Here is a 12826-nt window from a genome sequence, read left to right on the forward strand (position 1 = left end):
AAGAAGAGGTGGCAGGAATACGAAGAACTGTACAAAAAAGATCTTAACGACCCGAATAACCACAATGTTGTGGTCACTCACCTAGACTTGGACATCCTGAAGTGTGAAGTGGGTCTTAGGAAGCATTACTACAAACAAAGCTAGTGGATGTGACTGAATTCCAGCTGAGCTATTTCAAATCTTAAAAGATTAAGACTTAAAGTACTGCACTCAATACACCAGCAAATTTGGAAAACTTACAAGTGACCACAGGACTGGGAAAGTCAGTTTTCATTCGAATCCCAAAGAAGGGCAATGCCAAAGAATGTTTAACCTACCATGCAGTTGTACTCATTTCACATGCTATCAAAATTATGCTCAAAATCCCTCAAGCTAGGCATTAATAGTATGTGAACCAAGAATGTCTAGATATGCAAGCTGGGTTTCAAAGAGGCAGAGGAACCAGAGATCAAATTGCCAATATGTCTTGAATCATGGAGAAAGCAAAGGAGTTCCAAAAAAAAAAAAAAATCTGCTTAACTACACTAAAGCTTACTGCGTGGTTCAAAACAAACTGTGGAAAATTCTTAAAGAGATGGGAGTACCAGACCACCTTACCTGCCTCTGAGAAACCTGGTATGCAGGTCAAGAAGCAACAATTAGAACCAGACATGGAACAACTGACTGGTTCAAAATTGGAAAAGGAGTATAACAAGACTGTATATTGTCACCCTGATTATTTAACTTACATGCAGAGTACATCATGTGAAACGCTGGGCTGGAGGAAGCACAAGCTGCAATCAAGATTGCTGGGAGAAATATCGACAACCTGAGATATACAGATGATACCACTCTAATGGCAAAAAGTGAAGAGGAACTAAAGAGCCTCTTGATGATGTGAAAGAGGAGAGTGAAAAAGCTGGCTTGAAATTCAACATTCAAAAAAGTAAGATCATGGCATCCAGTCCCATCACTTAATGGCAAATAGAGGTGGGAAAAATGGAAGCAGTGACGGATCAGATTTTCTTAGACTCCAAAATCACTGCAGACAGTCACTTCAGCCATGAAATTAAAAGGGAAGCTATGACAAACCTTACCTGGTGACTCAGTGGTAAAGAATCTGCCTGCCAGTACAAGAGATGTAAGTTCAATCTCTGGGTTGAGAAGATCCCCTGGAGAAGAAAGTGGCAACCTGCTCCAGTTCATGCCTGGGAAATCCCATGGACAGAGGAGCCTAGTGGGCTCCATGGAGTCACATGGAGTCCATGGAGTCACAAAGAGTCGGACATGACTTAGTAACTAAACAACAACAATGACAAACCTAGACAGTGTATTATAAAAGCAGAAACACCACTTTGCCAACAAAAGTCCGTATAGTTAGAGCTGTGGTTTTTCCAGCAGTCATTATGGATATGAGAGTTGGACCATTAAAGAAGGTTGAGAGCTGAAGAAGAATTGATGCTTTTGAACTGTGGTGTTGGAGAAGACTCTTGAGAGTCCCTTGGACTGCAAGGAGATCAAACCAGGCAATTCTAAAGGAAATCAACCCTGAATATTCATTGGTAGGACTCAATAAAGCTGAAGCTCTAATACTTTCGCCACCTGATGCAAAGAGCCAACTTGTTGGAAAAGACTTTGATGCTGGGAAAGATTGAAGGCAGGAGGAGAAGAGGATGAGACAGTCAGGTAGCATCACTAACCAATGGACATGAGTTTGAGCAAGCTCCAGCAGTTGACGATGTACGAGGAAGCCTGGCTTGCTGTAGTCCACGGGGTTGCAAAGAGTCAGATATGGCTTAGTGACTGAACAACAACAGAGTACGGACACAAGATCACACTTAGCAGATCAATTTTCAGAAGAGAAAGCCCAGAAAAAATACTCCAGAATATAAGATTTTACTATTTCAAGACAAAGCTTGTTATTTAGAGCAAAGATTAAACCCCTGTATCTCACATGTACCAGAAATAAATTCCAGATGAATGAAAGAACTTAATGTAAGAGATGAAACCAAATGCAGCCATTAGAAATAGTAAATATTTTTAGTGTGACTAAAAAGTTTCTAAGCATAAAAATTATACAGGGAAAAACACTTAAACATATGATGTTTAAAGAAAGTTTTATGGAAAAAAACTGAATAGAAGTTTAAAGACAATGAGACAAATACTTATGAGTTAATATACGAAGATCTTTTGCCAAGTATTTTAAAAATATAAACCACCTAATGGAAATATATGCAAGAATATGAACTAGAAATCTAAAAGAAAAATTATGGAAAATAACATAGCAGAAAAAAATGCTTAAACATTTTCAATGAAACATAAATATTTTAAATTTTATGCTTAAAATGTTTTAAAATGTCACTAACTTTAAAATGCAGGCTTCCCTGGTGACTCAGATGGTAAAGCATCTGCCTGCAATGTGGGAGACCCGGGTTTAATCCCTGGGTTGGGAAGATCCCCTGGAGAAGGAAATGGCAACCCACTCCAGTACTCTTGCCTGGAAAATTTCATGGACGGAGGAGCCTGATAGACTACAGTCCATGGGGTTGCAGAGAGTCGGACATGACTGAGCGATTTCACTTCACTCACAACTTTAAAATGCAGACTAAAAACAATGAAATACCATGTTTGCCCATCAAACTAACAGTAATTTTATACATTATTATCCAGCCCTGGTGGTGGTGAATAAAACAGAATGCTTATACATTGCTGGTGGGAGTATTAATTGAACTTTCTAGAAGGCAAATGGCTTGAAAATAATTTCAAGATACTAGAAATATACATTCTTTTGAACCATAATTATACAGCTAGAAATTTATCCTAAGGAATTATATGAACAACTATACAAAGAAATATGTGCACAGTACATGAGAGTACTATCTATAATAGCCAAGCACTGGAAAAAATACATATCCAAAAATAGATGGTCAAATAAATTATAGTAACTTCATGCAATGGAGTGTAGGAAGTCTTTAAAGATACTTAATGTTTAGAAAACATGTATCATATATTTTTAAATTTTTGAATATAATATATAAATCTATTTTCTTTAAAAGACTGAAAGATGATAATATACTGTAACACTGCTTATTATCTGTACAGTGATTATATTGACATTTTTTCCTTTATAATTTGGTATATTTAAAATTTTTTCTACAATTAGCATGAAAATATGTGGGTTTTAATATTATATATAAACATGACTTTACTGCACCTGTTTGAAAGCTTTGGCTTTAGTAAGTTCTTTCTCTGATCTGTCATTGAAAAGGGTTAGTTCATTTATTTTGGTCATGAGGGACTGTTTTTCATCACGATATTTACTATTCGACTTCTTGGTAAAGTAAAGATCATTCTGTAAAAAGGAAAAAAGGTACATAAATACATATTTTAAATAACAATATTAAATGCATGACACATTGAATTATATGCTCCATTAAATATTTATAATAATCAGATTTTTAAATCTCATCCCTTCATACTCTGACATCTCTAATAGGATATACATGGATATTCACATAGAAACACTTTCATTTTTATTATTTGTTGATGTTTGGGTTCAGTTTGATTTTAGTAATTCTAAGAAATATCATGTATGATTACCGTTCAAACTGAATTATTAAGTGATTGCCATTTAGGGGAAGACAAGGGAGGGCAGAGTTTGAGTTTTGTTTAAATACAGGGTCCACCTTCTGGATTCCATCATTTGATTCAACCCAAGGTCAGAAGGTAAAAATGTTAACAGTCTGAGAAAGCATAGGGTTTTGGTTAACTACAAGCTCTGGAATTAGACGGCCTTCATTACTTATCAGCCATCCAACACCAGTGGACAACCTATTCTTCCTTAGTTTCCTCATTTCTAAAATGGAGATGATAACAACACCTACCTACCTGGGCTGTTGTGGAGGGTTAAAAAAGTTACTGTAATATATGCAACAATGTTTGACACAGGGAAATGTTGTTATGATTATTATTATGTATATAATCACATATTGCTGAAGAGAAAAATGCTAGATAAGATCTAATTCCATTGAATGAATGACTGGGTCATACATTCATACAGTTTTCCAGCTTTATACAAGTTTGCACCCTCCCTCCCACCCAGAACTAGAATGAGGTTTGCTCTCTTTGTCCTCCTTAGTCCCTGTTAGGGGACCCAAAACAAAAAGTTTCTAGTGCCAAGATTTCTCTCCCTTTTCCCCCTCTCTTCCTCTCTCCCTTGCTTCCTCCCTCCCCTACCTTTTTCACTGCCTGTATTTCTTTGAAAAATCAGAACCTAAGATTGAAGCAAGACAGTAAGATTTTTTTTTCACATAAAGATATGACTTCAAAAAATTAACTTTTAGAATTAAAATATTAATTTAAGGTAATTTTCAACTAGAGGAAATTTGTTTGTTACTCAAAATAAGAGATGGAGTGGCATGGGAAAGAGAATGTAGAATGACTTTACAATCTAACGCTACTATCGAGAAGAGAAAACCTTCATTAGACACTTAACCAGCTTTAATATCTTTAAAAATTCACTTGTATGTCTATTAATTTATTTACCTCTCTGTCAAAACCAGAGTTGGGATAGGCATAAGTACTAGCCTACTGCATCATGGACAGAGCCCCACAGTAGTTAAAACGGGGAACACTAGAACCACTCTCACATAGCAAAACAGACACAATTGAGTTAGCATCAAAAAACACATCCAGATATGAATGTCATCCTCCTATCATTCTATAGCACTAATATTCTCATATTCTATATAATTAAAACAATACCATTTATTGAGAACCTGCTAAAGGCACTGTGTTAAGATACACATTGCTTCTAATTCTCCCAAATGTCCTAAAATAATATCAAATATTGTTTTCCATTTAAAAATGAGTAAACTGAGACTCAGAAAACTTTAAAAAGCAGCACTGTGCTGTGCTGTCACTTCAGTTGTGTCCAACTCTGTGTGACCCTAAGGACTGCAGCCTTCCAGGCTCCTCTGTCCATGGGCTTCTCCAGGCAAGAATACTGGAGTGGGTTGCCATGCCTTCCTCCAGGGGAGCTTCCCAATCCAGGTAGTTAGGTATAACCTTGACATTCAAAACCAGTTCTGATTCCAAAACATGTGCTCCTATTACTAAACCAAGGAAATAGTCTTTTAAAAATTTAATCAGGCTATAAACCACTCAAAACCAGTATTTTGTCATGTTGAATTTTTTTTTTCTTTCCTAATTTAAAAAAGTAATAGCTCCCTTTCACCTTTGTAGCCCTCAAGGAATTCAGGACAATTTTTCATTTAACCACTAGAAGACATTCATCACTAGCCTTTCCAGCTGTTCAACATTTAAAATTGGAGCTCTCCCCCCAATTCAGATTCATGCTTTCAGGCCTTCTTTCTTGCCAGTTAAACTTTAGCATAGGTTCTACATTACATAGGTTCCCCTAACACAGGTTTAATATTACCATAAACATATTAAAGTACCTAAGGATGAAGAACATTTTTAACCTTATTAACAAAATATAGAGTCATATGAAATATGTAACTAAGTAAATATTTGAATAACAAAAGAAGACCCATAAAAGAGCAGCTTCTTTTAGATGCTACTTCAGTGATAAAAAGCAATCAAGTTATTATGGGAGACACATAATAGAAACTAGAACTTAGCAATGTTTTAAATCATGTACCATTTAAGACTATTTTTAAGTCACATGGACCAAGGATCAAATCCTCACTGTGAAATCATGAACAAGTTACTTAATCTGGAAAACAGGTAATAATATCTTCCTCATATTTATAAGAAATAAATGAAATAAAACACTAAAGCCATAAACATAGCATACAGCAAATGCATAGTCAATGGTAACGTTATTTTCATATTTCCATATGAGAATGTAAGCACAGAAATACGGGCATTAGTTCATACATTTATTACATATGTGGGTAGCTTGGCAATTATCCTATCCAAAGTCAAGTCTTAGGAACATGTTGACGTAAAATGACTAATAACTAGAATATTTAAAGCATAAAAAGTATTTTAGCTAAGTTACATGAAGCTTCTTGATCTGTGTTTCCAAAAGGCAAAGTGCAGATTTCTTCTCTTCCAATGTCTTCTGAAGTTCAACAGTTTTTGCTTCAAGGGCTTGTTTTTCTTCTGAATTAATTTCTCCCTTTAAGCGCGACATTCGGCGTTCTACTTGTTGAATGTAAAAATCCTGTTACAGGTTTTAAAGAAAGTTAGTAGGGAGAAACAGTTAAAACCATTTTTGTAGATGCAAACACGCTGTAAATATTTTCATGAGTTTGGTCTGATGTCATCCTTTACTAAAGTCACTTTAATTCTTTAGTGATGAAGTCCTTCTTACTCCAAGGGGAGAAACAGTAAACTATTCTTCAACAACCAGAGTATATGATAATAACACACAACTAATCTGAAAATATAATAGAGCAGTTAGGTGGGTATTTATTGTACTATCATGATAGAACATCAGTAAATCTACTAGATTTACATGGACATGGACTTTTGAGGGTATTTTTCTACAGAGTACAAAAAACAGTCACAGACTGTTAGCCATGAAAGGCTCAAATATGATGAACTTTTAAACAATATTTTGAAAATTATACTTCAGCATCTGTAATTCTGAGAAACTAAGAATATATTAGATGCAGAAATTAAGATGTAGAGAGGGAGGACATTAAGAAATTAACATGGGACAGAATACGTAAAGAGAACCAAAAAGGAAAACTTAAAAAATACTTTTAACCTATTGGTCCAGGGACAGGGGTGGGGAGGCTGATGTATGCACAACATACAGTTTTGCGGGGGTTTTAGGAGTTATTTTTATTGTTGTTTTTTTGGCTGCACTGTGCAGCATGTGGGATCTTAGTTCCTTGGCCAGAGATGAAACCCACACCCCCTGCAGTCTGTAGCATCTGTCTACGCCCCCCAACCTCAAGAGTTCATAGAAATCTTTTTCTTAGGACACTGCAGTATCTTGACCATCACAATTATGACAAATCAATATGAAGACATTCATAAGAGTAACATCTACCTGAGTGTACATAATTTCTTGCTGCTGCAAAGTTTCAAAGTCCAGTTTATGTAACTGATGGTTGAGGTGCTTTAGAGAAGAACGGGTTCCTTCAATTTCAGATACAAGAGCTTTTTCTTTCATTGTTTCAGTCTGTAATTCCTGAACTTTCTTAAATAACACATCTTTAACTATGTTCAACTGAACTTCTACTTCCTGATAATAAGAATAACAATGATTAATGTAATATAATATCTTTAAATGTTTTACTGAATGAATATTATAATTTAGGGGCTCATCAATGAACCCTCATTTTAGCCCTAGAGAGTATAAAGCCCTTCTTACAATTTCAACACATTCCCAACACTGCTTGTAGTCTACTCTTGTCCACTATTCCTGTATCATATACCTTGATATGTCATCTACCCTATGTCACCTTAGCCTTAGAACTTGACCATTTTTCACTGGTTTCTTTAGAACATAAAATACACTGAAGACACACAGCTTATAAGTTCCCAAAGTTTACTAAAGTCTTGAAAATGTTAAGGGAAGAACTCTCCCACCTTATTTGCAGCACTATCCAGTGGTGAGCAGATAAATGCTTAACCACCAGGTTTCTAGTAGATGGGAGGTTAGGAGGAAGAGGCTGATTTCCATAATTATTTTTATTCCCACTAAGGCCAACTTTAAGCTACTCACATGATTCCTCTAAATGCAAAGCTGGGAAGAGATATGCAGTTGCCGATCATTATGCAGTGTATCTACTATACAGATATAATAGTCGGACACAACTTGGTGATTGAACAACAACACTATACAGATATGATAGATGTTAGTAATTTTAAGTAACCTTAAAAGCATAGACAACAGTAAAGTGTAGAAAACTAATCTAGAAGTGATATGTGCTGAGTACTTTTTTACTTTGTTTTTAATATAATTTATTTAATAGTGAGTATATAATTTGATTTTTAATAGTAGCTACATTTAGCAGCTGACTTATAAAATTCCAGAAAATTTAACTATCAGCTTTTGTGAGCTGGTAAGTACTGGCACCAACACTACTGGCACTATTCCTTACTCACATCTTGCCTGCAGCTGACTTCCCTACCCACGCAGCCCACTAGGAAACAGAAACCAGTACCCCATTTTCACTTCTCCCTTCTCAGGAGGCAGGTCTATCTTGACCTCAAAGTGTCATAATGTATTCTAGGCTTCAAATAGATCTCACATGCCAAGATCTAGTGAAAGCTCTCATTTTAGAATGTTGAAATAATTTCCCTCTGTGCTCTTATACCCAGGTAAGCATATTTCTCTTTGGCTTCCAATGAACCTCAATATGAAACAAAACAATCTGTGATTGGTATATCTGAATTTTCACAAATGAAGAAACCTAATCTGATATACAAGCTTATAAAATACATTGCTTTTCATATAATAGAAAATTTTCACTGGGTTCAGGACCTTCTCAGCGACTGCCTGGCTGAATTTTAAAGTCAGTGCTTGGTGGTAAATAAGTCAGCAAAACATACAGGGCTGAGATTTTTCCCAAACAAGCAAACAAAAGCCCATGAACACAGCCCTGCTCACACATGCGGCCAACCTTACTGTTTATTAATTCAGCTAATTTCTTTTCAAATATCACTTTTTAATTCTTTCTTCAGAAGGTTTATTTCATATAAAATTCACAGTCTTTAAGATTTCTAATAAGCTCCAAAAGTGTCCCATTTCATGTGCTAGCAGAAAATCATGCTTTCTGAGGGGAAAAAATCACAACATTTTTTTAAATAATGTTGTATGATTTGGACTCAAATACCACTCAAATCAAGACTGTTGCATGATGTCGTTACTCAGGATTTTAAACATACAACGGCACACTGAGGAAGCTGGATTCTATCCAAATATAAATGAAACCATACTTGAAACAAGCCTCTGCAAATGGGAGATTCTACAAGCACCTTGAGCTGCCCTTCCTCTTCTCCCATCAGACAAAAAAAGAGTAAAAGCAAGAAGTAGTGCCTATACAGTGCCTATGGTGACAGGTCACACAAATCGTTTGGAGTTTTCAAAGAGGATATGGCAAACTAGCCTTTTCCGGTTCCTCAAAAACTGGCTTTAATGCTACCAGAATGCCAAACAGATTACGGTAGAAAGGGGGTGCCAGTGAAGTTAGTAAGGTGTTAGCATTTATAAGCCCATTTACCAATAATGGTGCCAAACTGGAAGAGGTTAAAGAGACAGCAGATGCTGAAGAAATATAGGTAATGAATGCAGACCACTGGGAGGGAATTTGATCACAAACAAAAAATGATAGGCAGGTAGAAATGAGTGGTAAAACAAGGGCATTTTTCAAGATGCTTTTGCAATTTAAAATACATATGGATAGCAAACAGGGACAGGGACACAGTAGGCGTTGGGAGGACATGGAATCTCAGAGGATCTACCTTTCAGAAATGACATCAAAATTAAATGCTGACAGTGAAGCAAATGGAGAATTAAGAGCTTAAAATAAAAAGAGGTTCAACAACTCAACAATCTAATTACAAAGGTGATGACCCCAGAAATCACAGCTTCATTAAAAGACCTCCTGCTTGTCTGGTCTCAAGAGTCTAATTTATTCACTGTTACTAAGTTTGCTGTAATTTTTTAAAAACTGAAACTAAACTTTACCTTCACACCTCTTTCTTCCTCCCTCAGCATGTCTTCCAAGTTGGTAGCTTTCTCCTCTACAGACATAGTTTTCTCAGTTATCTGCTTTAATTTTTTTCTTACAATCTGATTATGATTTTTAATTTTGCATAACCTATAGAGAATTACGAGGAAAAAGCAGAAAACATGTCTATAAAAGATATTTAATGCAAACAAACAAAGAACAGTTTATCCTAAGATTTCTTCATATAACGTGAAGCTTCTTTTGCCATAAACCTTTTAATACCGGAATATATTTAGTAGGTCATAAAAATATTGCTCCTAAGGCTTTGTTTTGAAAACTCAGGAAAAATTGTTTAACAACTTAGTAGCTATCATTTTATAGTTATTGAACCAAAAAACCCAATATTCAATAATTTTTCTAGAAATATTAAAAAACTACAAACATTCTTAAATATCTTTTTTCTTACCTTGCTGTTTCTTCATTAATGTCCATCTTTATTTTGGAAATATTTTTCCTCAGAGCCTCTAAATCACTGGAACTTCTATTCACAGTGGCTTTTAAAGAATCCAGCTATTTATTAGTTAACAGACAGAAATTATATATTTACTCTATATCTTGTAATTCCATTTCTGAGAATTTCTATTCTGAACACATTCATTTCTAACCTACATAACACTGACAAACATAATAACTATATTTCTGTAACATATTTAACAATTTTTCTTTTTGATCTGATATTAAATTTCAAATGACTTGTAAGATACTGACAAATTATAGAGATCTACATATATGAGTTAAAAGCACACAGAACAAAAGCTTCACAACATTGTATCTGGCAGTGATTTCTTGGACATGACACCAAAGGCACAGACAATCAAAGAAAAATAGACAAGTTTGACTTCATTAAACTAAAAATTTTTGTACAGCAAAAGTAATACCAACAGAGCAAAAAAGCAACACAAAAAATGAGGGGGAAGTATCTACAAATTATATATCTGATAAGGGACTAATATCCAGGATATATAGGGAACTTCTAAAACTCAACATCAACAAACAAGCCTGACTCAAAAAGGGGCAAAGATCTTGAATAGATATTTCTTCAAGGAAGAGATACAAAAGGTAAATAAGCACATGAAAAAATGCTCAACATCATTAATCATTAGGTAAACAAAAATCAAAGCTACATTGAAATATCATTTCACAACCATTAATCAAAAAACCTCAAAATAACAAGTGTGGATGAGGATGTGGAGAAATTGGAACCCTTGTGCACTGTTAGTGCAAATATCAAATAGTACTACCCCTGTATGGTAATTCTTCCAAAAATTAAAAATGTAATTATTGTTTGATCCAGCAATTCTGAGATAATTCTACACCCATGCTCACAGCAGCACTATTCATTATAGCCAAAACGGGAATGCAACCCAAGGTCATTGACAGGGGAACTGGTAAGCAAAATATAGTATATACACACAATGGAATAGTATTCAGCCTTAAAAAGGAACAAAATTTTGACATACGCTGTAACATGGATGACCCTTGAGGATATTATGCTAAGGAAAATAAGTGAAATAGGCCAGAAAAAGACAAGCATTTTATGACTCCATTTATATGAGGTACTTAGAGTAGCTAAAATTATAGAGACAGAATGTAGAATGGTGATTTCCAGGGGCTGGGAGGACAGGGAAATGGGAAATTATTGTTCAATAGGTACAGAGTTTCTGCTTTACAAGGAAAGAGTTATGAAGATGGTTGACAGTGATGGCCATACAACATTAGTGATGTATTTAACACTAAACTGTACATCTGAAGACAGTTAAGATGGTAAACTGTGTATGTATTTCACCACAATAAAAAAATGTTGAGAAAAAATGAAGTACTTTTTCATGTTACAGCTTATAAGAACCTTCAAAACATTATGTAAGTAAAAAAAACCCTGACACAAAATCCATCATATTGTATGATGTCCAAAATAGCCAAATCCACAGAGACAAAGTAGATCAGGAGTTGCCAGGGCCTGGGTGGGAGGAGGAGAGGGACAGAAGGAAAGCCATTGCTAACGGTTATGAGGTTTCTTTTTGAAAGACCAAAATACTCTAAAATTAAATAGTGATAATGGTTTCACAATTCTGTAAAATACTAAAAGTTATTGAATTGTACACTTTAAGAAGGTGTATTTGATATGTGAATTCTATTTCAATAAATAAATTATAAATGAAAGAATACCTGCATTCTTTTCTGCAACTGGTTTAAGCTTTAAAATTTTTGAGAATGAGCTATTAGCAGTGACATTTAATTTATGTAAGAAATTCAAAAATGCTTTTGCAAGATCTTACTTATTCTCTTCAGATAGAAAAAAACTCCTTCTTTAACAGAAATATAAAGTATAACAACTTATAAAATGAAATGCTCTGGGGAGGAGCCAAGATGGCGGAGGAGTAGGACGGGGAGACCACTTTCTCTCCTACAAATTCATCAAAAGAATAACTGAACGCAGAGCAAACTTCGCAAAACAACTTCTGATCGCTAGCTGAGGTCATCAGGCGCCCAGAAAAGCAGCCCATTGTCTTCGAAAGGAGGTAGGACAAAATATAAAAGATAAAAAGTGAAACAAAAGAGCTAAGGACGGAGATCCGTCCCGGGAGCTCTTAGGCGGCATTGCTTGGGGTAGGGTCCGGGCCTGAGTGCCCTGAGGACAATCGGAGGGAGCTTCTGTGAGTTGCCAACATGAACTGTGGGAGACCAAAAGAGAGAGAGTAAATTAACCGGCCCGAACATACTGCCGGCCGTTCGCAGAACAAAGAGACCGAGAGGGTCCAGAGAAGAACTCGCAGGCTGCGGACCGGCCCAGCTCCGCCGGAGGCAGGAGGCAGGGGGGAGGGGAAGGTCGCGGCGAGACACAGGGCGCAGGCACCCGACCGGCGCGGGCGGGGACTGGGGCTGGGGACGCGGAGGGCAGAGGGCGCGCGCACCCGATTGGCGCCAGCGGAAACTGAGACTGGGTCCGCGGAAGGGACGGGGCGCGCCACACCTGGGGAGAGTGCGCCCACCAAGCCCCTGGCTGCCTGGACCGCTCTGACGGGGAGGGCACAGAGAGCAGGCGCAGCTTTTCCTTCCGCGCTTTTGTGGAACACCCGAGGGCTGGAACCTCGCGCAGCGCGGGGCGCGCTCCATATAGAACAGCCGGGAGC

At 36.5% G+C, this 12826-nt stretch overlaps 1 protein-coding gene across 1 annotated transcript in view; it reads right to left on the reverse strand.

Moving 5' to 3' along the window:
* CCDC39 (coiled-coil domain containing 39) overlaps positions 1-12826 on the reverse strand; it is a 61541-nt gene that overhangs the window by 22577 nt on the left and 26138 nt on the right. The window contains exons 8-12 of the mRNA XM_061166638.1: positions 10102-10205; positions 9653-9785; positions 7007-7201; positions 6005-6169; positions 3194-3331 (exon numbers count right to left, since the gene is read on the reverse strand). Of these exons, the coding sequence (XP_061022621.1) occupies positions 3194-3331; positions 6005-6169; positions 7007-7201; positions 9653-9785; positions 10102-10205 (735 nt within the window). The remainder of the gene's footprint in view (positions 1-3193; positions 3332-6004; positions 6170-7006; positions 7202-9652; positions 9786-10101; positions 10206-12826) is intronic.

This window comes from Dama dama, chromosome 19 (genome assembly GCF_033118175.1).
Source record: "Dama dama isolate Ldn47 chromosome 19, ASM3311817v1, whole genome shotgun sequence".
Classification (NCBI taxonomy): Eukaryota; Metazoa; Chordata; class Mammalia; order Artiodactyla; family Cervidae; genus Dama; species Dama dama.